We start from the raw sequence: 25,794 nt of genomic DNA on the forward strand, positions 1-25,794 counted from the left end.
CATTTTCTGATATTTTTAAATAAATAAATATCTTATATATATATATATATTAAAAAAACATATTTTAAATTAAATATATTTTAATTATTTTTAGATAAATATTTTATTAATATTTATTTATTTTTTAATATAAAGAAAAGAGTTGTCTTAAAGCATTTAGAAGCACTTTTCTGATATTTCTGAATAAATAAACATCTTATATATATATATATATAAATTAATAGATTTTCTTAAAATTATAATAATAAATTTGAAATAACAGAATTATAAATTAAATATATCTTTGAATATTTAAAATAATAGAGACAATTTATAATTAATGAGTATTAATTTTGGGCGTTATAGGGGTGTTAATCCTTCCCTAAATGTAATCGATCACGAATCCCTTATTTACTAAATTTTTTTTTGTTATACGCAGATCAGTTTATCTTTTAAATCATGTTTTCTTAAAAACTATTTTAAAAGATTATTTTTAGATATTTGACCTACTTAACCCAAAAAGGTCAATGGTGACTCCCAAAATATTTTCAAAATCATTTATTTATTCATTTATTTTTCCCGTCAAGTAAAAAAATTTCGTGCCCGTGCAAAAACCGGTTACGACACCTTAATGACCTTGCGATATCCATTTGGTCTTCCATAAGCTTTTGTTACTATTTCTACCAAAGCTACATCAGATATAGATGCCAATGTTTCTCCCCTAAAACCAAAGCCGCTGCTACCAGCATCCAAATCATTCAGATGGGAAAGCTTTGACGTTACTGGCAATGCACAAAGAGAAATGAAACAATCACTGTGAATTAGTGAGAAAACAAGTTGAGAGCATTAGAGAAAATACATGAAATAAAAGGAAGCATGAACAAATATACTACGAAGCTAACCATATCTTTCTCCCAGTAACACCAATTCATCCCGAGATATACCAGATCCTGAAAGAATATAAGCAACAGAAAAATCAAGCATGAAACCCGGATGGAAGTGACAATTAGTTGAATGATTCAGCAACGAAAGGCATGATAGTGTTTACCATCATCGACCACTTTGACATAGCCGCTCCCAACACTTAGAAAGACTGACACCTAAATGACAAAGAAACAACTACTCTTTCAACACAAAGTTCTTATCATAGATTATTTATGAGTTAGTTGTTGAAATTTAATACCTTTGATGCATCATCATCGAGGCTATTGAAAATGAGCTCCTCCACAACCCTAGTGAGGTCAAACAATATACTGGCAGAACGCACTATAGCGCGAACAGCCTCTGGCAAGGGCTTAATGCTCCCCATTACAAGCGTGATCTAGCTTATATGAAAATTTACACAAATATTCGCATCAAACCCAATCCGCTTTAAATTCACAAAAACAAGGAGTGCCTAAACAAGGAATTGGCAACAAATTTGGGTTGGGAAAGCCTTTCATAAAGGAAAATGATAAGCAGTTCTATTGCGGAGAAAACAAAATCTCATAAGCTACATTCAATAAGTTGATTTCAATATCATCTCACCTGAGCTAAGGCTAAGTTGAGAATAAGGTTTAGGGTTTATTGCATTGGTTTCGCATTTCAGTTTCTTTCCCCTGTTCTTCCCGCAATTGACTTTTCAGTTTGGAACTGTCGTGGGCCGGGGTACACCATTAGTTAAATAAGTAAGGTCTAATTTTGCTTCCAGTCCACATACTCTTTACGTATTTAAAATTTAGTCTATTTTCATGAATTTAATCTATCTATTGTTTGATTTAATACTAGAAGTCTAACTAATAATATCATCAAATATTTTTTGTTAAATTGAATTATATAATTTTTTTTTTAAATGATTACTTGGAAAATTTAAATCTGCATAAAAGTATTATAAGAAAATCATTAACTTTTATTTTACTTATTTAAAACAATGTTGAAAAATCTTATAATATCATATTAAGAATAAAAAAATTATCTTATATAAAAAAAATTTATTATTCGATCTTTCAAGTATGTAATACATATTAGATAATTTTATATTAAAAATATCCCATAACCTAATTTAATGAAAATATTTTATCAGTATTATCGATTGAAATTCAATATTACTGTAAAAAGATTAAATATGGCTAAAACATTACAGAGATTAAAAGTAAAAAGATTAAATTTTAAATGTATAAAGAGTACAAGGACTAAAAACAGAGTTAGACCATAAAATATCACTGTTATTTAATTTAGGTTTAACTATTTTGTTTGGTGCCTCAACTATCACTTTTGTTCTGTTTTACTCACCCAATTTTTTTTTATTTCAAAATTATATGTAACATCACATTTTGTTTTTATTTTGATCACTCGTCATTCAAAGTTAACGGTGATACTGGCATGTTAGCATAAGATATGTCATGTTATCATTGAAATTTTTTTAAAAAGTCATGTCAACTGTTATATTAATTTTTTAACGAAGAGTGACTAAAATAAAACTACGGGGTTGTTTGTTTGTCTCTTAATGGAATCATTCAGCGCTGAATGTTGAACCGTTCAGCATTCAACGCGTTTGTTTCACACCTCTGAATGATACAGTGCTGACTAATTCAGCAAAACAATGCTAAATGATTCAACACGGAAGTACATTCTGAATGATTCAGAGTCATTATCAAACAACATGTCACATTCAGAGCTAATTCATACAGAGCCTCTGAATCATTCAGCACTTAATCATTCTGAAGTAAACAAACAGCCCCCTAAAACTAAAACATAACACTAGTTATGATTTAAAAAAAAAACAATAAATGAGTGATAAAAAAATAAAAGTAATAGTTGAAATACTAAATATGTAGTTTTCTTCTAATTTGAATTAGTTTTTCTATTAACATAATACTTAGTAAGACGACACGAGATCTTCGGTTTTCCTTTTCCTTTTTCCTTTTTCCTTATTTCCTACACTGGACCCCCTCTCTCGCTCTCGCTCTCATCTCCAAAACAAACACAAGTGTATACCCTATATTATTATAATTTAATATAAATAAAAATATCAACCAACAAAAAAAAAACCCTAATTTTCCTTCTTCTCAAGTCTCTTAAATCATCTCTCATTTTGCAATCCAATCCAAACAAACTCTTTCTCTGTGACACCAACCAAGCTGCAAACCCCCGCATAATGATCAGGTATTGAATCAAAATTCCATCTTCTTTTTTTTCTTTTGTAATTCACTCTGTCTTTATTTGCATCTCACCATTCCATTCAATCAAAGCTTCTGCTTTGCATTTTTCGCTTGACCTTCATGTAATTCTCTCTTATCCTTTTATCGATCGCCCTGTTTTTTTTAACGTTTTAGTTTTGTTGCTCTCATCCGTACCATCTGTTTCCCGATATAATCTTTAAACTTGGCAATTCCTTTTTTCATTGCATGATCATCTTTTTGTTGACTTCGTATCTTATTATTCTTTTTATTTAAACCGGAAGGTCTTATATAACCGAATTTGCCGGTAGGGTTTTCAAACTCTCGTTCTTTGTGTCATTTACGGCACGTGAAACATCTTTCAATTCCGATTTATGTACTAGAGCCGCTTGAATTTATGCTATTTTCCAAATCTGTACGTTTTTCTTTCTAAGTTTGATGGATATTTACTATTACTATGACTGCGCTGAGAATTCAGATATTGTTCTGGGTTTTGTTTACTATTTAATATCTGAAATCTATGATTATTGATGTTTTCGCGTGGATGTGATCAAAAGGTTCAGATTATCTATATAGACAATTACTTCTTCTTTGATGTTTCAGATTTTGATAAATTGGAGAAGGGATGTTGATGGAGGCTAACAGTTGTGACATCAATCACTTGGATGCCGATGTCCTCCTGCCTCCTCGGAAACGGCTTCTGGCGGGATTTAAGAAACAGGCTTCTAATGCCAGTGGTGCTTCAGATCAGCTTACGGTTGCTTCTTCCTCTTCATCTCCTCCACCTCCACCTCCACCTTCACCTTCACCTTCACCTTCACCTTCTACTTTGTCAAGCGATGTTAATGCCCATCTTAAGAATCTATTGATGAGTTCTCATTTGTACAACCCAAATCTTTCTCCTGAGGAGATTTTGGAGGCCTCAAGAGCAGCCGCTACCTCTGCTGCTAAAGCTGCAGTGGTTGCCAGAGCTGCTGCAGAGGAGAAGGCTGCAATTGCCACTAAAGCTGTTGCTGCAGCTAAGATTGCATTGGACATGGTAGCAAAATTTTCTGAAGACAGAGGCAGACGCCTAAAAAAGAATAAGCTCAAGAAACATGTCCCTGTTCAACTCTGTACAAAAAACACGAGCCGATTGAGAGTCCTAGAACAGATGAAGAGTTAGCCCGGAAATTGCACCAAGCCATCAACAGTTCCCTAAGAATCTCAAAGAATTCACCTTCTGAATGGAGAGGTCATAAACATAAGAGACCTAAGATAATGCCAACTCTTGAGAAAACAAAAGCTTCCAATGGAGGTATAGTATTGGGTGGTAGCCCGTCTTCTACATACAATGGAGGTACTATAGCAGGCGAAATTGATTCTGAGGACTCCATGGAGGAATCTGTTAAAGCAGAGGCAAAGGATGCTAAATATGAAAAATCTGGGCAATCAGAGTTGGATAATGGCGAAGCAAAATCAAGCCATTCGAAGGAAAAGGCTTTTGAGGAAGTAACCCCAGGTAAAAGGAGGGGAAGAATGAAGCTAAAGAGACTGCCCCTGAGCATTTGTTCCTTTAGGGATCGAGTGAATCCAAAGGAAGACATTATTAGTAAGGGCTCTCCATTGACCGAAAAGAACATGGATAATTCAACTGCTGCTGTTAAGACCTATTTTACCTTGGAACCCTCCAATGATGGTGTTATTTCAATTGAAGGTTCATCAATGCGGAAATGCCAGGATTTCAAGGTCCCTGCATGTATCAAACAAAGCAAAGTCATGCAATCATAATGTCCAAATCCTGTTCTTGTAACAGATGGCTTCAATGATTGAAGTTAATAGCTGAGGTAGGATTCGTAATTCTCTTTTATAGGTTATTAGGTACGACTTTACCCATTTATCTCTTTACTCATTACTGCTTTTGTAAGGAAGTTGAATTGACAGAGTGTATATCTGAATGTTCAGTTGCTTGCCTCTACACTTTACTAATAGTGATTGCTGCATAGAATGATAGCAATATTTGGATTTGAGATGAAGAGGAATGCAATAAGTTTAGATAGCTCCTTTCTTTCTTTCTTTCATTTTTGCTTATTCATCCTGCTTTCTTTGGATGATGCTACATGTACTAAAACTTTAATACCCTTGGTATTGTTATTTCAGCATTTGATTCATTTTTTTCCCCTTCTCCCCTATCTATTTTCCTTTCATGGTTGTATGAAATTCCTTTTGTTGTTTATAAGATGCATCATTGATGGATACAGAAACACGTTGAAGTTGATGTTGCTGAAACATATATGCACATTGACCTAGCAAGCGATCATCTAATAATGGCCCCTCTTTAAAGGACAGTGATTGATTTCATCGTTCGTCAACAAAGGATTTGCATTTTTTTCTCAATGTCGTGGTTTAAACTTTTTGATGAATTGAGAAAACTTTGTCTGTAGTTCATCTAGGACCCGCTGAAAGTTGCTGGGGTGTGGTAATGCGGGGTGCATATTTTTTAATGCTGGAGGTTATACCAAAAATGGAGAAGGATATTTGGATAAGTGTGTTGTGTATACTGACATATTGAGAAAGAGAGAGAGGAAGGAGGCTGACAGTTATGCGTATTGGTTTGTGTCGATAGTAAAATGTGAGCAGTGGTGGATGAACTCGGTAGTTTGTATTGATGATCTTTCCATTTAGGAGTTAGGACCTTGTTTGTTATCAAGCTTAAGTTTAATTTTAAATGCCATGTAAAGTTGAAACCAGCATTCTTATAGGTTGCTCTTTAAAACTTGAGGCTTGTTTCATAAAACAGATTTTGGAAAATAAATTATATTTAAAAAAAAATCATTTTCTGGTATTCGAATGATGGTATGTAAATCAACAACACTGTTTAATAAAAAATTAGGAAAAAGAAATTATGTTAGTATAAATAAGTATTAAATAAATCTTATATAAAGATTGATATACTAAAAAAACTTGGTTCTTCAACTATACCTTCAACATGAAGTTTGAAGGAAAAATACTTATTGTAAAATTAATTTATATTGTTATAAAAAATATTGATATATTATAAAATTTTGACGAATGGCAAGAGGAAAAAAAATTAAAAAGAAAATAAACAAATTAGGAAGACTGGTGACCATAAAAGAGAGAATTCAAGAGTAGAGGATGAAAAAAAAAAACAAAGAAATCAATGAAACTCAAACCTTATACTTTATCTGATAATAAATTTACTTGAACGTCGATGATAGATTCGAAAAGCATCGAAAAGAAAGCAATGACGATAAAATGAAAGGAGATAAGTTATTTTATAAGAAATCATTATATTTTTTTATCTGTAGTTAATAGTTATATTGATTAAATTCATTTATCTGACTAAACATCGAAAAAACTAAATTATTAAAATTTAAATACTTAAAACAAACACAACCTTATAAGCACCACTTTCTTCGACGAGGACAATGAGAAGCACACATCAAAGAGAAAGGATTCATTCGACAGTTTTAACACATACATGTGATTCATAGCAGAGTGGTAATAAAATTTCCTAATAAATTAGCTTAAAGTGACAATTTGAACAAACACATTCAGTCATCGCAGTTAAACACTCGTGTGTGCAACAGTTATTACTTTTGTTAACCAAAAAAAAAAGTCGTACAGGTGGGGGGAGGGATCTTTAATTCCTTCTTCACTTTCCCACCTTAAATCTTAAGTTTGTTCATTCCAGCATCCACCTTAGATTGACCATCTGAGCTCCTCAGATTTAGCCATGGGTGTTGCAGACACTGCTGCGCACTTGGTCGCTTTTCTGGTGAAAATTCAAGAAGTGGGGAAAGAAACTCCATAAATTCACGAGCATCAGTATCGGTAAATTTGTATTTATTCACCAACACTCGATCGAGTGGCAAGTACTTCAGTCTTCGAATCCTCTTCAGATCCCCATGCCTGTCAAAAAAATCCTTTGATCGAGCTCCTCCAACAGCAATCTGTGCTTACACATGCAAAGAATTAACATTTGAATCACATCTTTCTAAATTGGAAAGGACGTTAATATATAAATTATTTTACCTTCCGTGGCATCTTTCCAAGAATTTCCATCATAAGAGCTAGGTGATCCTGGAAGCAACCGAAAATGTTATTCCCAGTGGCCCTTTATCACTCTTCTATCTAAAAGGTCATTATTACTAAAACAACCCATAAACAAACAAATGATTATGACGATGATGAAACAGTAGGCATATATATATATATATATATATATATATAGTATGCTAATCAGAGAAATAACCAAATTTAGAACCAGGACACACTCATAATATATCTCTATGTTTGTATACATATAACAACATAATTGTGATGACCAAGCCTGGGTTATACTCGGAGTAGTTCTTTTTATAGCTCTTTTCTGGTATGACAACCAGAAAATATAACTAGATAATCCTAATCAAGCATCATGTTATTAAAATAGAACACATCTTTTTCATTTTTGTGTTGCTCTATTCTCATTTCCAAACAAAGAACCTGCAAAAATAGGACAAGGAAAGACATTTCCGAAACTGTGATGAATAGAACAGCTGTACCTCGTCTTCACTAAAACCTTCTCCGGTATTAGGAGCAAACATCATGTCACCAGTAGCAAGCTCAAAGGCTATGCAAGCAAATGACCACATATCAACGGAAAAGGAATACCCAGATTGAAGTATGACCTCAGGAGCTCTATACTGCCTTGTTTGAATTTCTTCTGCAAATCGTTTGTCAGCCCAACATGCATTTCCAAAGTCCACAACCTTGCACCTCATATCAATCCCATCAAGACATCTTGCAGGTTTTAGAGCTTCTCCTCCCATTGAACCTCTTCTACTAGATATATTAGCAATTGCCCGTCTTGCCCTCTGTTTCAACTTTTTCTCAATGGTGTTCATGGTAGATCCGCCATTTAGGGTGCCCCCCTCAGGCCTTTCAAGGATTGGAGTAAGACCAGATCTAATTGGATCCTTGGGTGGATCAATTGTGGAAAGGAGAAGAACATTTTCAGGTTTTAGGTCAGTGTGGATTATACCAAGCTCCCTATGCAAGAAATCCAGAGCTATCAGAACACATTTGCAGATCTCCCTAACTTTATTCAATTCAAGCCCTTTGTAACGGTTAAACCTGATTAATTGAAGTAAGCTATCACCAAGGAATTCAAGGACCATGCACAAATGTTGGCCGTTCGGGCCAGTGTGCTTAAAATGATCGATCAGGCGCACCACGCACTTGGAGTTTGAAGGGTCTCCATCAGCAATAGAACGAATGACTTCAATCTCGTGAAGTGCAGCTTGAGCAAACTGTTGTGCGCTCTTCTGAATCTTTAGAGCAACATATTTCTGGATTAAAAGAGAAAATGGTTTAGATTTAATACAATGATACCCTCTTCTTATGCAACAAGTTTTATCCTCAATCATAAGGATCAATTCTAAGAAAATAAATTTTCAAAGAACCAACTTCTTTCATCAAGAGGCAGCATAAAGATTTTCCCAACTTGTACATAAAACACTATTCAGATTCAAGATCAGGTTTCTTTTTTCTTAAGGTCCAATCACCCTGATTATTATTTTATATTTCATTTGACCATATACATATACTAAAGTATCTAAGCGGTGATCGCCATCTCAATAAACGAGAAAGATGAAGTAAAACGGATAATAATGCCGTAGAGGTTCTATAAAGGAAGACTCAGATCATAAAAGCATGAATTCATATCATACGAATTGGTGAAGAAAGGTATAGAAATGAAGGAAAAGAGGGAACGTACAGAGGATTGAGTATCGTAAGCGAGCCAAACGGTGGAGAACTGGCCCCATCCAAGCTTCCTCTGGGCGATATAACGACCGGAGGCGAATGGATCGCCGATCCGCACGGCATGGTACCCTCCTTTCCTGTAAGAGTCGATTCCCTCGTCTTCTTCCTCGGAGCCGGATGATGAAGAACAGGACATATCGGCAGAGTGATCCGATGAGACACACCCTTGATTTTCTCCTGTGTGTTTTGGGGGAAAGAAATTAACGAAAAAACGGAATTTGTGTTTATCGTTTACTGTTGGGGGGTAGTTTTGTTTATATATTTGGCGATGAGTCTTCTTTATTTTCCTTTTTATTTTTTAACTTTTCCTTTGCGCCTCGTTTGTTGTTGGTTACTTTTCTTTTTTTGGGCCGGGGGGGGGGGTGCGCTGATGTGTGTGGCTTTGAATAGAAACAGTGCCAAGCATGCACCAGGTGTCCCGCCTCGTCTTTGGGGTGCCGCCGTCACTGCTGCACCTCCCCCATGTTTCTATCAATTATATTTATATTTTATAAATTTAAATATGAAATAAATCAGATATTATTTTTAAGTTTTAAATTTAAATATTTATATTTTTTATATTTTTTAAGTTTAATAATTTAATTTCTCGATATTTGACCTTGATTTTGCTCGCATATGTATATTTATATATTAGTTTAGCCTCTCCTTCTTGGCTTTGGTGTGTTTGACTAACTACAGCTTATTTTGTTTTGTTAATGGAAGAAAGGAGCGTGGCCATGTTGCCATGCATGCATCTCTAGGTGTACTATCGACTAGTATATAGGATAAAGAGGAGATCTCGGGCTTGGGCTTTGAGTAATTCGTAATTGGTTTTCATCATCAGGGATTTCGTTTCTTCTATCCAAGCCCATGGGAAACAAAAAATAAATAAATTAAAATTTTGAATTAATCAAATTAAGGGTAAATTTGGTTAGATAATATGGCAGAAAAAATTTATGTCGCATAGGATGTTAGAAAAATTATTTTCTTTAGGGTAGATGTTATAGTGCATGTCGGAAGGCGTCCGATTGGTACGACAATTTTAGGAAGATTCACAAATCATTTTGCAACTTGTCAAGACTGTAGCTTTATCAGCTTTCGGGTATGCACATAGCTTAAGAGAAGACATCGTGTTCTTCTGACGTCTTCTGATGTGCACTATAGCACACATTAATTGAAAAAATAATTTTCAAGACGATGTTCGGACGACATGATGATTTTGAAAAGATGCACGGATCATTCGACATATTTAGCAAAATTATATATTTATCAACTTTTAGGCATGCATGCAACTTGGGAGAAGACGTCCAAACGTATTTTCAAAGTCTTCATCGTTCAAATTTCTTTTGATGTATACTGTAACATTCACACTAATTGAAAAATAATTTTCTCAACGCCTAACACGGGGCTTTTTTTCAAAGTTATATTTTGGGCAAAAATTACCCAAGTTATGCATTACAATTTCAAATACTATTTACGGTTAAATTAATATATATTGTAACTTTCAAAAAAATTATTTAATAAATTTGATTTGATTTGAATATTAAAATTTGAGTAAATTCGATAGAAATTTAACACTCGAGTGACTAGAAAAAAAATTGACATTAATTAAGCAAAGTTGATTTTTTGAGCGACTAAAATAAGTATCTTAAAAGATGATAAACTTATTTTTTTCAGTGAATATATTCTTATTTTTTATTATTATTTTTCATCAATTTATTTACATTCATCTAATAATCTAAATATATGTAAAATTAAAAAATACACTGGAGTGATGTTTGTCTTGGATTTGGAGGACGTAGTTTCATCTACCACTTAATGCTTCATCTTCAATTACATGATTAGTTGTTTCTGCTCAACTAATTATGAAAGTAATACCGCTAATGTTTAAACAATAAAACTTAGGTTAAAACTATTATTTAAATTATCAAATTTAATTTATTTTAATACTTAAATTTTCAAAAAAAAAAATTAAAATTATACTTGAAATTTAATTTTTATTTCATTTTCAATATCAAAACTTAAATGTTAAAAAAAATAAAACTTTAGATATCAAAACACGTTTATATTTAAATTATATTTAAATTTTTTAAAAAAATAAAAAATTATATATTAAACTAACAGTTTAAATACTAAACGTATTAAATTTTTAAAATCAAATCTAAATATTAAATATAATTTTAAAAATTAAAAATTTAAATACTAAAAAAAACTAATTATTTAGATAGTAAACGTATAATTTACCCTAAAACTTACTATACAAGTTTATCTGTCAAGGTAAATAAGATAAGACCGGTAGATAAATATGACAGACTTGTGAAAGCTGTGCAAATATATATATGGTGTGTGGTTGATGCTTAATTATAGGAGGATAAATATAGGTTACTATCTTCTGTCATACTATTAGTTGTTGCAGTGTTGTGTAATGTGGCAAACACACATGGTAAAGTTTTATTTCTTTCTCCTCGATCATCGGTATTAACAGTCGCTAATATGTCCCTATCCCACCATACCTCAAGAAGAGAGGGGGAAAAAAGGAAAGAAAGAAATCAGGCTTTGGAGTTGGACGCAAATATCTCGATGAGGGAAGACCAGGTTCCAGAGATTCCCATGATCACACCTACAACCACAATGACCGCATCCAAAAGCACTCCATCCCACCCCAACTCACCCTTGAACACCAAAAAATGAAACAAAGCAGGCAAAACAAACCCCAGAGTACAGCAGACACTACTCCCCACAAGTGACAAGAAATCTGCGAAATTGGGGACCAGCAGAGCCACCAAGCTCACTCCCAGAACTACCGCCCACCTCAGCCACAAGCAGTATCTACCGTCACACAACCGCCTCTCTACTACCTCGTAAACCGGGTTCATCATCAACGGGAACGTAATGAACAGGTTGATACACAGACCCAACTGCACCAGGGTGCTTATTAATCCTGCTCCCAGGTTGGTGGTGATTATATCTTTGGTCTCTTCACCAAAAGCCATGTATCCCAATAGCCCGAATGCACCGTACAACAATGTAATGAATGCCATGCAAAAGGCCAATACTTTCCCGAACTTGTCTTTGTATTTAGCCTCTAATTCCAATGGCAATATCATTCCCACTCCTTCAAAAGAGTAAACAGCCACGCCCAGGCCGTAAAAGAATACGGAGAAACCACCAAAAGCCTTCAACTCCGGCATGTTCTTCAAGAAAACAAATACATCCTCCACCATCACCACCCCGACAGCCGCAAGGTCCACCACATCGGCAAAGATACTCAAAGGGGCCAAATGAGTCAACGTTGCAATCGAATTCAAACCTAACTGGAATGGAAAACAAGCCCACAGATACAAAGTCTTGGGAGTGAGCCCGAGAATACGTGCCTGGTTGTTATCGTCATCGGCATTGAAAACATAAGCTAAAGTGTTGGCAATGAAGATGAGGTAACTAACACAGAAGCCAGCCTGTGCAAGAACTATCATTATATCAACTGCGAAGCGGCCGAGGGGGCCACAAACCTCGAAGCCGAGATCACCGAAAGAGCTTATCTTGGAGAAGCCATGGAGGGACTCCAGTTTGCGGCGAGTGAAAACCAAAAGCATCATACAGTGATAGGCTAGAATAGCGACGGAGAAGAGCATGAGGGAGCCCATGAGCCATCCTGTTTTCTTGAAGGTGTACGGAAGGCCGAGGACGCCTGCTCCGACTATGGCTATGAAGACATTTGCAAAGGTCTTTGACTGAGAAGAGAGGTGGCGTGGCTGGCCCAACAGAGGGGTGTCTTCTCTCGGGAGGGCTGGCACTTTCAGCACATGCGACGACGAGCTCGCTTCTTTATCAAACCCCATATCTGGAATTATCTGGAAAACAATACTACAAATTGATGGGTTTTTTTGAGAGATCTAAACGGGGATTGATACTATCACTTCACAATCTGCATTCTGCAGAGAAAGAACACACATCGTCAAATAAAAAGGTGGGGGAGGGGGAGGATAAGATATTTTCTTCTGGTTTCTTTTGTCGTTTACTTGAATTGAAAAAGTATGCACATGGGATGAAATGAAGAGAGGACTTTGAGATGGGATAAGCCAAGCCACCTATCTAAAATATCTTCAACAGTTAAAGGTTGAAAATTTATAGACAAGTTGAAGTTAAACACGCAAAGGAAAGTGATAAGAACAAGTCAGTCGGCGACCACTGTCAGTTTGCCGCTTAAGCCCAATAATTGGCTTCTACGGATGCCGATGCTGTCATCACCATCCTCTTTGTGGACCATTTGATTGAGACAATATTGTCTTTCTTTGCGGACAGGAATGTTCCACCAAATCAAACTCAACTACCCCATATTTTTCTCCATTCTTTTTCGAATAAGGCTCATATTCATAAGATATTGTGCTTCCTGCTAGTACTTTCCAGTTTGTTCTTCCTGTTAAATTATTTTGTTTTGGTTTTGTGGCGTATACGTAATGTATACTTACAGATAAATTTAAGAACCAGGATCCGGAAAGATGAATTTTAAAATCCACAAGCGCTTATGAAATTCTCCTTATTCGATTTCTCTACAACGGGGGAAGACTAATTGTGAAGTAGTAGCTGTTATTAAAGAAAAATATTTTGGCTAAACTGCAATGTTGGGAAGGACATACTTTTTCACAAGGCAAGAATTTTTTTTTATTAAAATTGTAATGACCAAAAAATTCATATTTTGAACTTGAGATAAATACTGAGATTTTTTAAGAACAATCACTTGATGGTTTTTAGCACTATTATTTTATTCTTTAGTTGCTGCGTCAAGAATGGAAGATAAAGAATTAAGTTCAATTCGTGAAGAGACAGAGACTGACATAAAAGCTGGGGTTTATTAGAAGAAGGAACGACAGGGACTTAATATGTAACTTTACCATTTGCTTATATTTGGGGTTTTAAAGTGGGAAAGATGAGCATTTATCTCATCTTTTCTCCAACTTCATTCTCAAGCTCAAAGGTAAGAGCTTTAAATTCGTTTTTGGATTAGGATTTAAGTTTAAAGTATGATAACCTTCTTTTTTAGACAATTTAAGAAAATTTAGACAATTGATTTTTAGGAATGAATATTTATTCTTGTTGATAAAATATTGTCATTCAAATTTAAAAATAAAAAATATAATGATAAATTAATTTTTAAATATTATACAAATGATTACTTTGATATTTTTTTTAATATTTTAATTCTAACGTTTCTTTTTTTTGTTAAATAACTCATGTTAGATGAAAACGATTAACTAATTAATGGTCAACACATATTACTAATATAATATTTTCACATATTTTAATTGATAATATAGATGTGTCACGTCACTCAAAATAATGACGTAACATGATTATGTTACCAAAATGATCACATATTATATAATTTATCATCATAATATGATATGTGTCATATCATTCAAGATGATGATATGTCATATATCATATCAACTAGAGTTGATGCAAATATCATCTAAAGTAATAACGTAATATGTGTTATATCATCAATTATACACATATAAAAATACTACGTCAGAAATAAATATTAATCATTAGTGAACTAATAATTTTCATTTAATACAATTATTTTAACAAAAAAATAGTGAGAGTTAAATTCTCTTAAAAATATAAAACAAAAATGATCTTTTATATGAACCTTGAATATAAACCACTTGCATATACTCCAGATTTAATAATAATATTTTTACTCTTGACCAGTAAATTTCTTTACAAAATATTAAATTTAAGAATATATATTGATATTTTAAAATACAATATTGATACCTAAGTCTTGTTTTTCACTAAAAACTGACTTCTTAATCCTCATTCTATCATACAATGGTCGTGTTCCTTGAGAACGCAAGAATTCACCACATAATATGATTTACAAATAACTATAATGAAATATAGTACGAATATACGATGTTCCGTCGATCTATGATACGCTAAACTGCATCTTATATATGATTTTTCGTTATATTTATTCGTGAATATAAAAAAATTAAACTCACTTTTATTTATGTTTATTTATTTATCACGATTTATTTGTATCCGTAAAATATATGGCACAACAGTAATAGGAAGCAATTAATCATGACCGATCTCAACCTCAGAATTTATGATATTTACTTTGAAGTAAACATGTTGTCCATGTGTCTAATAGTAAATAAATTGTTACAATCCAAAAACCCCCGAATCCAACATGAGGTTGCCCGGGGAAACTTATTACTAGTTTCGGGCTGCAACTCATACGTTACTGCCTCAAAAATATATTTTTAATAAAAACAAGAAACAAAAGCAAATTGTGTACCAGATATCCAGGGTGGAGGGATCAGTTGTTATTCAGAAAAAAAATGGCTCTCCAATTAGTTTGAACTCCATTGTTTTCTGCCTTCTTTTGTACGAGATACAGGCAATTCTTCACCACTCAAATCATTCGTTGTTCAAAACACCCTTGAGGAGATCCAGCCCTTCTGCTGATATACTCCTCCTCTTATACGATCTCGGGATTTCGATCTTCGGAGGTGGATCCGGCAAGAAGCAGACGACAACGACGGTTAGATTATCGCACGTGTTGCGTTGCAGCGCCTCCTTCACAAGCGCTCTCGAGCACCTCTCCGGATCGTTATGCTGCATCAGCCCCTTCCGCACCATTGTTACGGCACATTGGCTACTCATCACATCCCAAAGTCCATCGCACCCCATTATCAGAAACTCATCTTCTTCTGTCAGCAATATTTCTTCCAGTTCCGGCTCACAGCTTAAAGGGCTCTTCGAACCTTTAGCGCCTTTGATGTGCCAGTCTCCGAGAGCACGTGCTACCGAAAGCTGACCATTCAGGTATCCATCGTATATCACACCACCTAGTTTCTCGATTCTTAACCTTTCCGAGGTACAGTTGGGCTTGTGGTCTTTGGACAGCTCGATTGCTCGGCCTCGTTTCCCCAATACAGCTCGAGAATCCCCGGCGTTAGCGATGATCATGGTCCTGACACGAAACGATCGCAGGTAAATTAAACATGTTCATATCAATGTCGAAACCATACGATGCAGGAAGATGTTTTAAGCATTAGGTTTGTAATTTTGTTACCTTTCCAAAATGAGAGCAGTCAAAGCGGTGGTGCCAGAGGATCTATCGAGAGATTTAGCATCTGCAAGTGCATGATCAGCTTTCACATAAGCACTCTTAACTGCCCTTTTTGTGGCGGTGGCGAAATTTTTGTCTTCGATGATGAAGTTGAGGATGTTCTTTCGGGTAAAGGATGCTGCATCGAGACCACCATGTCCATCAAATACCTATGGGAAACAACGAAACCCTCAATTCTACATTCCAAGAATATGGTCTAATCTAATGCCATTATGCCAGATAAATCTGACAATGATCATGCAAGTGCTTCATAAAACGGTCGTACTGAATTTAAGTAATCTAACCTAACAGAAGTTACACACCCCATAGAATGCTCCTACGTAAGGAAAGTCTGCAGGCGATCCAAGATGTTGAAACAGATCATCGATACATGTATACTCATCTTCCATATACTGTTTTGGTCCCTTCTCGGAACAGCTTCCTGAACGGAATACAGGTAGAAATCCAGTGTCCTCTCTCGATGGTGGTGACTTCAAGCCCCCAGCACCCATAACCGATTCCTACACCGACCAATAAGAGAAGCTATTACATGAAAAAACCAGAGAACATCAAAACTAAAAACAAAGAGGCTAACCCTTTCGATTAACCAAGCAGAGCTTGTGCAATGGCGCATAGCAGGGACTGGGAGGCTTCTTGGAGGTTTGGCAGCGTTGGTTTGGCTCATATTCTCCAACGTGTCTTCGTTTTCGTCCGCCATTGAATCGAGTCCGCCTTTGAAGCTTCCACCTTCTAGTTTTGTTGCAGGAAATACATCTGTTGCTGAAGCCATTGATCTCCCTCCACAATCCACCATAACAAACAAACAAAAAAAAGAGCACTAACCCGTCATTTCAAAGGGGAAAAAAGGCACCAAAGCCCGTATTTTGTATGAGGAACGATCGAGCACTTGATCCAAGGATTTCAATTAAGATTCAATCAATCCACCCCAGACGTATGGTATCAAAAAAGCAAGGTGGAAACTTTTATTGGTTGGTGTGAGGAAATAAAAGCAGCCCCATTTGTCAAGTTGGGTACACCCTATCAATTGTGAAGAAAATATGATAAAATAAAAAAGAAGAAAAAGAAAAAGCTTAGAATGTGAAAGAGGAAGAAGGAGAAGGAAGAAATGCAAAACCAAAGCATGGCAGTAGGAAAAGGGGAAGGGAGAACCGTTTAGAGAGAGAAGAAACACGACGTCTGTTATATATTCATGGGATTCCAAGTTTTGCGCACTGTATTATAGGCAGAGATTGAAAGGAGAATTGGGCTTTTGACACGTGTTTCACTTCCTCATCGTTGACCTTTCCCTTGGTTTGGATTTTTCTTCACTTCGATCATCAATCTACGTCTCTCTCATTCACCCAAACCGTATTCAATGCTAAAGGAACTGATAGCTTTTGAAATTCTGGGAAATCAATGTCCCTTGAAAAGAATCAATAATGTCATGGCTTCATTTTTATCAAATAAATAAAAAGGAAAAGATATTTATTGTTGTACACGTCTTTGATCCAAGTTCTTTTTGGCTCATACACCAGTGGAGACCAGCTCCCTTGTCTTTTGCAGTTAAGGTTGAAGCTACTAGCTAGACAAAAATTAGGAGTGTTAAAATTGAATAATAATTTTTTTAGGACTGAAATAGTTATATATATATATATATATATATATATATATATATATATATATATATATATATATATAATTTTAATAATTAAATTTTTATTATTTATAAGATTAAAATACAATTTTAGTATTACAATAACTTATAGCGGTGATACTAACCTGCGAATATGTTAGGAGCGAAAACCTTTGGGTATTGGGCTGGCTATGGGTCACGTAATTTTAGGCTTATTGCCTGTTTGTAAGAGTAGATATAGCAATTGTTCTTATGCATAATAATTAGAATGCGTTTGATTCATGGGGTTGTGGCAAGAGATCATCATAGTCTTGTTTTAGGTGGCCATGCACGTAGGTTCCACTCGATTGAAATCATTGAAGCACACACATTCTTAGAATGCATCTTACTAAATGTTGAAAAATGGTTGGGAAGAAATTATCATCGAAGGTGACACACAAAGCGTAGTTGGTCGACTTGCTAACCTTACACAGCTACACTTGACCTCTCCATAGTTGTATCTATCTGATAGAGGCTCATAGACTTCCAACCCTACATTCGAGCTTTAAGATTGGCTTTACTCGTCGTGATGGTGCATAATAGAGATTCGACGAGCGAAAATTGAAATTCAGTTAATAATTTTGAGGATCTAGAGAGAATTTTGGAGAAAAAAACCCGTAAATTGATGAAAAAGAAAAGGAAGGGACGTGGAGTTTATTGACCGTGGTGTTTAGTCGAAGAAGTTATTGATGACAACGAAAACTGAGACAAATGTATATGGCAGCTAGGGTTTATTTGGTTAAGAAAAAAGAAAAGCTTTTTTTTTTTAAACAAATGATGAATATGTAAATATAGAAGTGTTACTATATGCGAACCCCATACGTGCACACATAAGATTTATGCGAACCTTTATGCATGCGGATTGTACTTGGTAAGTGACCACGTGCCTATCACCTATTACTCGTGCGAACACTTTCTACGTAACATCGCCAATGACCAAGTGTTGACACACGGGTCTCCTAGTCTAAGCTATCATTCAATAGGACGTCCAATCAATATCAATGTCAAGATAACTCTTGATCGACACTTGTCCATGACATTATAAATAACCATGCAATAGAGAATAGGAAGACGAACACTTTTTCACCATAAAACCATATCAGCACCAGTGGAACTATCGGAATCATCATCGGAAATATCCTTCTACCATTTTTACGATTATTGTTTATTTCACCGATCAACAAAAAGGTTAAAATTGTTATTTTCCTATTTTTTTTAAAAAAAACAAACAAACATGCCATCATAAAGTAGGCGATTTGATCATTCAATTTTTCTAATATTAGTGTCTTGATTATTTATTTTTTATTTTGTAAGCAAATTAGTAAAAACATAATCATAGATTAATGGCGAATAAGATAATTTACCTTAATAATTATATAGATTTTCGAGACAATCACTTAGTCCAAGTACAAGCAACACAGGTTCGTAGAACGAAAGTGGGGGAAAAAAGATATACATACATGCATCAATGTAGATTCAATGAAACATGCATTGTTTCGAAAACCGGACCGAATCGACCGATTCAATCGGGAACGTTATCTAGTCCGGTTTAATCTAGACCGGTTAAATCGTTACTAGTGAACCGGCCAGAATCGCTGAACAGTTTAAACCGGACCGGCTGAAAATCGGAAAAAACTGAGAAAAACCGAAAAAACCGCCAATTTTTTTTTAAATTAAACCAAACGACGTCGTTTGTTAAACGAGCCAAGTCGAACTCGAGTATTGCTGAGCTCGACTCGAACTTGAAAAATTTAAAAGTAAGTTCAACTCTATTCAAACTCACGAGCTAAAAATTATGAAGTTTAACTCGAACTCAAAATATAATATTGAAACTTGAACTCGAAAAGGCTTGAACTCAAAAAAAATTTAGAAGTTCGATTGAAGCCTAAAATTCGAGCTTAATTGAAGTGAAAGAATAGTTCATTCAATGCTTACCAAAAGGCTCATGATTTTGAATGCCAAATTACCTCTATTATTTATAGAAGTTAGTTGGGATGATATTCTATGTTTCTTAGTTATGTGAGATTGTTTTTTTTAAAAAAAATAAACCAAACAATATTATTTTGTTATGATTTTTTTAGCCCCAAATTTATTTTTTAATTATAGTTATATAATTATATTTATTATTTAATATATTTTACCTTAAATATTATGTTGTAGTTAATTTGAATCATTTTATTTCACTTGATTTTATGGTTTTTAACTTATATATGTTATGACTTACTTTGAATATGAATTGTGATATAAAAAATTATTTTTTATTAAATATTTTTAGTATTTTTATTTAATTTTTAAATAATTACGACGTCGTTCGATTCTTTCGATCAATCGAACCGATTCGACCGATTGAACCAATGAACCGATAGTATGACCGGTTCGCTAACCGATCCGATTCTGAAAACCATGGAAACAAGTATAGCAATGAACATAGTTGCCTTCAAGATTTAGAGATGAGAAAAGAATATTCCAATCCCTTGATATAACAATAATTTAAGCCATGATTAGACATTGAAACAAATATATCACCACCAAAAGAAAAGAAAAGATATGGGCATCTATTCTTCACAGCTACAAAGCCTTTATTTCTAATAAAAATTTAAAACGAGAGTCTCGTCTATGGAAATATCTAATTAACGACAGTTTATTTTAAAATTAGAGAAAAACGTAATTGGAAATGTTAAATCTTTTTTATTATTTTTGATTGAGCGCAACTTGAAATGTTAATATTTTAACATTTTTCGGTTGAAACCGAAAATATTATGAAAAAAAGTAATATTTCCAGTTGTAACCGGAAATATACAAAATTAATATTTTAGATTATGTTCAATTGGAAATATTAAAAAAATTGTAACAATCCTGAAAAAATAAAAAATATTTATTATAATTGTGTAATTTGGCGAAATTTGAGAATTTTTTTAAAAATTTAATATTCTGGGAATTTTTGTGAAAAGATGATATTTTAGGAATTATTTCGAAAAAAAGTTAATTCTAGGAATTATTTCGAAAAGTGATATTTTGAGAATTATTTGAAGAAGGTGATAGTTTGGGAATTATTTCGAAAAAAATGTTATTTTCGTAATAGTTGACTGTGGACTTTTGAGAACCTTTGACCAAAACTTTGACTGGCTTTAAATGACCATTAAACGACCTTTAATTTTGTTCGAGTATACCTATTTTGACATTTTTCGACGTGCCGAATCCGTTTCCGAAGTCCGTTTCTCCAAATTCGAACCCGAAGGCCTCCAAATCATCAGTCAAACCTGTTGACTTTGATTTTGACCAAGAATTTGAATTTTCGAAAAGTCATACTTTATGTTTTTCGACGTTCTGATTCCGATTCCGCAATCCGTTTGGTCAAATTTAAACCGGAAAATGCTTATATACTTAAGAATTTTAGCTTTGATCAATTAAGTAAGACTTGGAGTTGATAAATTATTATTGTTTGAAGGTACAAGAGACTCTCCGGATCTTTCGACAGCTCGACCCAGCTCTTTTAGATCAATTAAACCACATGTTCCAGTATTCACCCGTAAGATCCGTAAATTTTATGATTTTAGAGATTAATTATGTTACCCATTAGTAATATAGTGTTATTATAAATTAGGTTCGAAAACTGTAGCAGAACGTGGTGAGACCAACAATCAGTAGATCTACTACTTGAACCTATTATCGAGGTGTGTTCCATATTTATTACTGAACTGTTTTATTTGTTTTAATATGTGGTACACTGAATTCTTTGGTTACTGTTTTATTGATGCACCGATTTAATGTGATGGTTTATGGATTATGATCGCTATCTGATTTTGTTTTGAAATGATATATGATTACCATGTTTATGGATTTATGGAATTTATGTCACGGTGCAATTGAAATTTTGGAATACGAATTTATAAAGTACAACTCTGATCAAGCTGGAAAATTTTACGGACCTAATGTGACTCTTAGGTAGGCCCCACGACCCCGAAATCTATCTTGGGTAGGCTCTCAGACCCTAAGATGTTCCCATATGGTAACTCTTTTATGGGATTTATTGCAGTATATTTTTATGAGATTTACTGGACTATGATTTGTTTAGTGTACCTATCATGATTTTATAGTAATGTTGGGACACAATGAGCCTAGCTCATTTTTCGAAAATGTTTTCCCCTTTCAGATACTGTTGGTTAGATATACCTGATCGAGCACTTGGATGATCAACATATCTCTTGAAGTATATCGTATTGTAATGTTTTATCTTTTAAGTTGACCCTATTTTGGTAACATGGGCCTTATTTTAAAGTATTGGATTTTATAATAATTACTCATTTGCTATTTATATTTGGTTTATCATAAATTTGGATTTTTAAGATATGTTTAAATTAATTTGTTTTTCCTCATTATATTTATGATTTGTATTTTTATAGTATAAATTATTATAATTTCATAAACGTCATTTATAATGTGATTGTACCATGATTGAATAATGGTTACGAAACAATATCTTTAAGAATCATGAATGTGATTCACTAGACTTAGACGAAACACATAGACCGGGTCTAGGGGGTTACATTTATTGGTATCAGAGCTTTTGGGTTTTAAACCTCGGACTGTGTATGAGTCTAAATTGAAATTACGGTTTTGAAACATTTTACAAAACATGTTGCTAAGGCCATGTCTAAAAGTTTTTACGATTTTAATTGTGTTCGAGACTCCAAGTGCTTATATAACCCTAAGTTTTATATTCTGTAGTAAACTAGAGATCTACAAAAATGAGTGCTAGACGTGGACGTCGAACTAGCCGAGGGCGAGGTCGAGTGGCTAGATTTGTAGACCCGATCGACGATATTCGAGTAGATCCCCCACCTCCGATAGGTGATCCTACTCCTGCGACCCCGACAAATTTACCTCCTGCTGCTGGGATTGGCATGACTACACCGATCAGGGGAGCAACCGATAGTGAGCCTGATTCTACCAGAGTTGTATTTGATGATAATTTTGGTAGACAATTTTTACAGTTAATTCAAGGAGCGGTCAGAGCTACTGGTGCTGGATCCGAGGTGCCTATTTCTCAAACTCTGATCGCCAATGGGGTCAGGACTTTTGGAGGACAGCTTGGAGAAATTCCTAATAAAGCAGAAGATTGGCTTCAAGATACAGAAAGACGCATGGATCAGTTGGGTTTGGACCCAACTAAGAGATATTTGGGGGCAGTAGCGATGTAAGATGGCAATGCCCACACCTGGTGGGAGTCAGTGACCAGTAGTGTTCCTATCGATCGTTTGACATGGGATTTCTTTAAAGAGCACTTTTGTAGCCGATTCTTGGATGAGCGTTACTTAGTCCAGAGACGACAACAGTTTCAGGACTTGGTTCAGGGTGATATGACTGTTTCAGAGTATGAGATAGAGTTCTTAAAATTGTTAAAGTATGGAATAAGTCTGGTGCCTACCGAGAGAGATCGATGCCGTAAATTTGCCCTCGGACTCATATACGAGCTACGTAGGCAGGTGGTAGCCCTTCAAGATGAGATTTTTGATGTGCTGGTGAGCAGAGCCAAGGATGCTGAGGAGATGGAGGCTTTAGCTTCTGGTAGAGAGCGTGTTGATCAGGAGCGATCTAGGAAACATTTTGGCCCTACTGAATTATCCGCACAGTCCGATAAGAGGACTCGTACTTCAGCCCCTCAGAGGAACAATACACGCTTCAGGCCTGCAGCATCATCACCTTCAACTGTTAGTAGAGGTGGTTCTTCGGTCTCGTTTCAAGTGCCTCATTGTGACTTTTATAGTAAAAGACACACGGGAGAGTGTTATAGGAAGACCGGATCATGTTTTCATTGTGGATCTAGTGGTCATTTTCGGAGGGATTGTCCTCAGCTAGCTTCATCTGAACGGATTGCTACCCAGGCTCCTGTACGTTCACAGACTACAGTACAGACTCCAATTAGAGATCATAATCAAGTAAAGGCTCATGGTTCAGCGTCCAAGACAGACAGTAGAGCCCGCCCTCAGCAGAATAAAGGGCCAACAATTTCTGAGACTAGACAGCCAGCTTTGGTTTACGCCACTAGACGTCGGGATGACAGAGATGAGCCTGAGGTTATTGCAGGTACATTTACTATTTATTCTATTCCATACTTTGCATTATTGGACAATGGCTCAACCCACTCCTATGTATCGAGCTCAATATCTCAAAACCTTCAGATTCCGATCGAGAACACTGATAATACTGTTACGGTTACAAGTCCAGTAGGACAAGCAATATTAGTGAATAAAGTATTTCGGCGTTGTCCTCTAGAGGTTCAGGGAGAAATTTTTCTCGCTGATCTTATGGAGCTTCTTTTAGAGGAGTTCAATATAATTCTTGGGATGGATTGGTTGAATAAACACAAGGTAAATCTTGATTGCTAAGGGAGCTACTCTGAAGACTTTAGATGGTCAGACTATTGTGTTAATTGGTGAACGGCGTGACTATCTCTCCAATATTATTTCAACTATGGAAATTGATCGTATGATCAGAAAGGGGTATGAGACTTTCATTGCCTGTATTCTTAACACTAAAGGTTCCTTGTCCATGATCGAGGAAATTCGTACAGTTAGTGTGTTTCCTGATGTTTTTCCGGAGGAGTTGCCTGGGTTACCTCCTGATAGAGAGGTAGAGTTCTAGATTGAGACTTATCTGGGATCTTCACCTATTTCTATGGCACCATATCGTATGGCTCCCAAGGAACTTAAGGAGTTGAAGGTCCAATTGCAAGAATTATTTGATCGAGGATTTATTCGGCATAGTACCTCACCTTGGGGAGCTCCAGTTTTGTTTGTGAAAAAGAAGAATGTGTCGCTAAGGCTATGTATTGACTATCGAAAGTTGAACAAGATGACAGTCAAGAATAAGTACCCATTACCCAGGATTGACGACTTATTTGATTAGTTGCGAGGAGCTACTGTATTCTCTAAGATTGATCTTTGTTCGGGGTATTACCAATTGAAAGCTAAGGGGTCCGATGTTGCAAAAACAACCATTCGCACTAGATATGGTCATTATGAATTCTTAGTAATACCTTTTGGTTTGACGAACACTCCCGCAGCTTTCATGGATTTGATGAATCGTGTGTTCCGGTCATATTTGGATCAATTTGTGGTTGTCTTTATTGATGATATTCTAGTTTATTCTCGGACGGAAACAGAGCATGACGAGCATTTGAAGATTGTTCTGCGGACCTTGAGAGAGCATCGACTATATGCCAAACTAAGCAAGTGTGAGTTTTGGCTTCAAGAAGTGTCGTTTTTTGGGCACATTATTTCTGCTCGAGGTATTCAGGTCGATCCAAGCAAGATCGAGGCTATTGTGAATTGGAAACGATCCAAGAATATCCTTGAGATCCGTAATTTCTTGGGCTTGGCTGGATATTATCGACGTTTTGTCGAGGGCTTCTCGATCATTGCTGCTCCTTTGACAAAGCTGTTAAGGAAGAATGTGTCGTTTGATTGGGGCAAGACACAACAGGAGAGCTTTGAGAAATTAAAGGCGGTTTTGACTCAAGAACCAGTATTGATTCAACCAGAGTCCGGGAAGGATTTTACAGTGTATAGTGATGCTTCGTATTCAGGACTTGGATGTGTTCTAATGCAGGAAGGTAGGGTGGTGGCTTATGTGTCCCGTCAACTGCGACCACATGAGTGTAATTATCCAACTCATGATTTGGAGTTAGCAATAGTGATTTTTGCCTTGAAAATTTGGAGACACTATCTTTACAGAGAGAAGTGTTATATTTTCACTGATCATAAGAGCTTAAAGTATCTTCTGACCCAGAAGGAACTTAATTTGAGACAACGACGCTGGCTAGAGCTTCTAAAGGATTATGATTGCGTGATTGATTATCACCCTGATAAAGCTAACATTGTGGCGGATGCTCTGAGTTGAAAGACGATAGCGGAGTTAAGGTCTTTAATGGCCAAGATGAATTTATATGACAATGGCACTCTGTTAGCAGAATTTCAAGTTAAACCAACTTTGGTGATGAGATTAAGGCTAAACAATCTCTTGCTATCTCCTTACTATCCATCTTTGAGCAAATAGAGCAGGGGACAAGCTCA

The 25,794-nt window shown here is 35.3% G+C and overlaps 4 protein-coding genes and 1 pseudogene across 4 annotated transcripts; 1 reads left to right on the plus strand and 4 right to left on the minus strand.

The window, feature by feature from the left end:
- Positions 1–593: 593 nt before the first annotated feature.
- Positions 594–1,609, minus strand: LOC120122563 (DNA mismatch repair protein MLH3-like). The gene is made up of 5 exons (XM_039141700.1): positions 1,507–1,609; positions 1,163–1,305; positions 1,028–1,079; positions 882–929; positions 594–761 (listed from the first exon to the last, which is right to left on the minus strand). The coding sequence occupies exons 2-5, from the start codon at positions 1,286–1,288 to the stop codon at positions 598–600; spliced, it is 390 nt and encodes a 129-aa protein (XP_038997631.1). The 5' UTR covers positions 1,289–1,305; positions 1,507–1,609; the 3' UTR covers positions 594–597.
- A 1,358-nt stretch (positions 1,610–2,967) lies between these two features.
- LOC120122564 lies at positions 2,968–5,287 on the plus strand (annotated as a pseudogene).
- A 1,443-nt stretch (positions 5,288–6,730) lies between these two features.
- On the minus strand, positions 6,731–9,194 carry LOC120122565 (SRSF protein kinase 3-like). Its single transcript, XM_039141701.1, has 4 exons — positions 8,899–9,194; positions 7,685–8,470; positions 7,173–7,220; positions 6,731–7,090 (listed from the first exon to the last, which is right to left on the minus strand). The coding sequence occupies exons 1-4, from the start codon at positions 9,079–9,081 to the stop codon at positions 6,806–6,808; spliced, it is 1,302 nt and encodes a 433-aa protein (XP_038997632.1). The 5' UTR covers positions 9,082–9,194; the 3' UTR covers positions 6,731–6,805.
- Positions 9,195–11,242: 2,048 nt separating this feature from the next.
- On the minus strand, positions 11,243–12,952 carry LOC120122566 (amino acid transporter AVT3A-like). Its single transcript, XM_039141702.1, has one exon. It carries the CDS (start codon positions 12,761–12,763, stop codon positions 11,474–11,476), a length of 1,290 nt encoding a protein of 429 aa, XP_038997633.1. The 5' UTR covers positions 12,764–12,952; the 3' UTR covers positions 11,243–11,473.
- Positions 12,953–15,237: 2,285 nt separating this feature from the next.
- LOC120122718 (probable protein phosphatase 2C 47) lies at positions 15,238–17,241 on the minus strand. The gene is made up of 4 exons (XM_039141832.1): positions 16,643–17,241; positions 16,371–16,568; positions 16,012–16,217; positions 15,238–15,909 (listed from the first exon to the last, which is right to left on the minus strand). The coding sequence occupies exons 1-4, from the start codon at positions 16,859–16,861 to the stop codon at positions 15,354–15,356; spliced, it is 1,179 nt and encodes a 392-aa protein (XP_038997763.1). The 5' UTR covers positions 16,862–17,241; the 3' UTR covers positions 15,238–15,353.
- Between the last annotated feature and the right edge of the window lie 8,553 nt (positions 17,242–25,794).

The sequence above is a fragment of the Hibiscus syriacus genome, unplaced genomic scaffold (genome assembly GCF_006381635.1).
Source record: "Hibiscus syriacus cultivar Baekdansim isolate YM2019G1 unplaced genomic scaffold, ASM638163v2 tig00110387_pilon, whole genome shotgun sequence".
NCBI classification, from domain to species: Eukaryota; Viridiplantae; Streptophyta; class Magnoliopsida; order Malvales; family Malvaceae; genus Hibiscus; species Hibiscus syriacus.

Coding starts and splice junctions, on each gene's coding strand:
- LOC120122563 (XM_039141700.1), bottom strand. CDS start 1,288: ATGGGGAGCATTAAGCCCTTGCCAGAGGCTGTTCGCGCTATAGTGCGT. Junction 1,080..1,162: donor TCGATGATGATGCATCAAAG/GTATTAAATTTC, acceptor TTTGTCATTTAG/GTGTCAGTCTTTCTAAGTGT. Junction 930..1,027: donor TGTCAAAGTGGTCGATGATG/GTAAACACTATC, acceptor ATATTCTTTCAG/GATCTGGTATATCTCGGGAT.
- LOC120122565 (XM_039141701.1), bottom strand. CDS start 9,081: ATGTCCTGTTCTTCATCATCCGGCTCCGAGGAAGAAGACGAGGGAATC. Junction 8,471..8,898: donor CTTACGATACTCAATCCTCT/GTACGTTCCCTC, acceptor CTTTTAATCCAG/AAATATGTTGCTCTAAAGAT. Junction 7,221..7,684: donor AAGGTTTTAGTGAAGACGAG/GTACAGCTGTTC, acceptor GGTTGCTTCCAG/GATCACCTAGCTCTTATGAT.
- LOC120122566 (XM_039141702.1), bottom strand. CDS start 12,763: ATGGGGTTTGATAAAGAAGCGAGCTCGTCGTCGCATGTGCTGAAAGTG.
- LOC120122718 (XM_039141832.1), bottom strand. CDS start 16,861: ATGGTGGATTGTGGAGGGAGATCAATGGCTTCAGCAACAGATGTATTT. Junction 16,569..16,642: donor CTGCTTGGTTAATCGAAAGG/GTTAGCCTCTTT, acceptor TGGTCGGTGTAG/GAATCGGTTATGGGTGCTGG. Junction 16,218..16,370: donor ACGTAGGAGCATTCTATGGG/GTGTGTAACTTC, acceptor TGTTTCCCATAG/GTATTTGATGGACATGGTGG.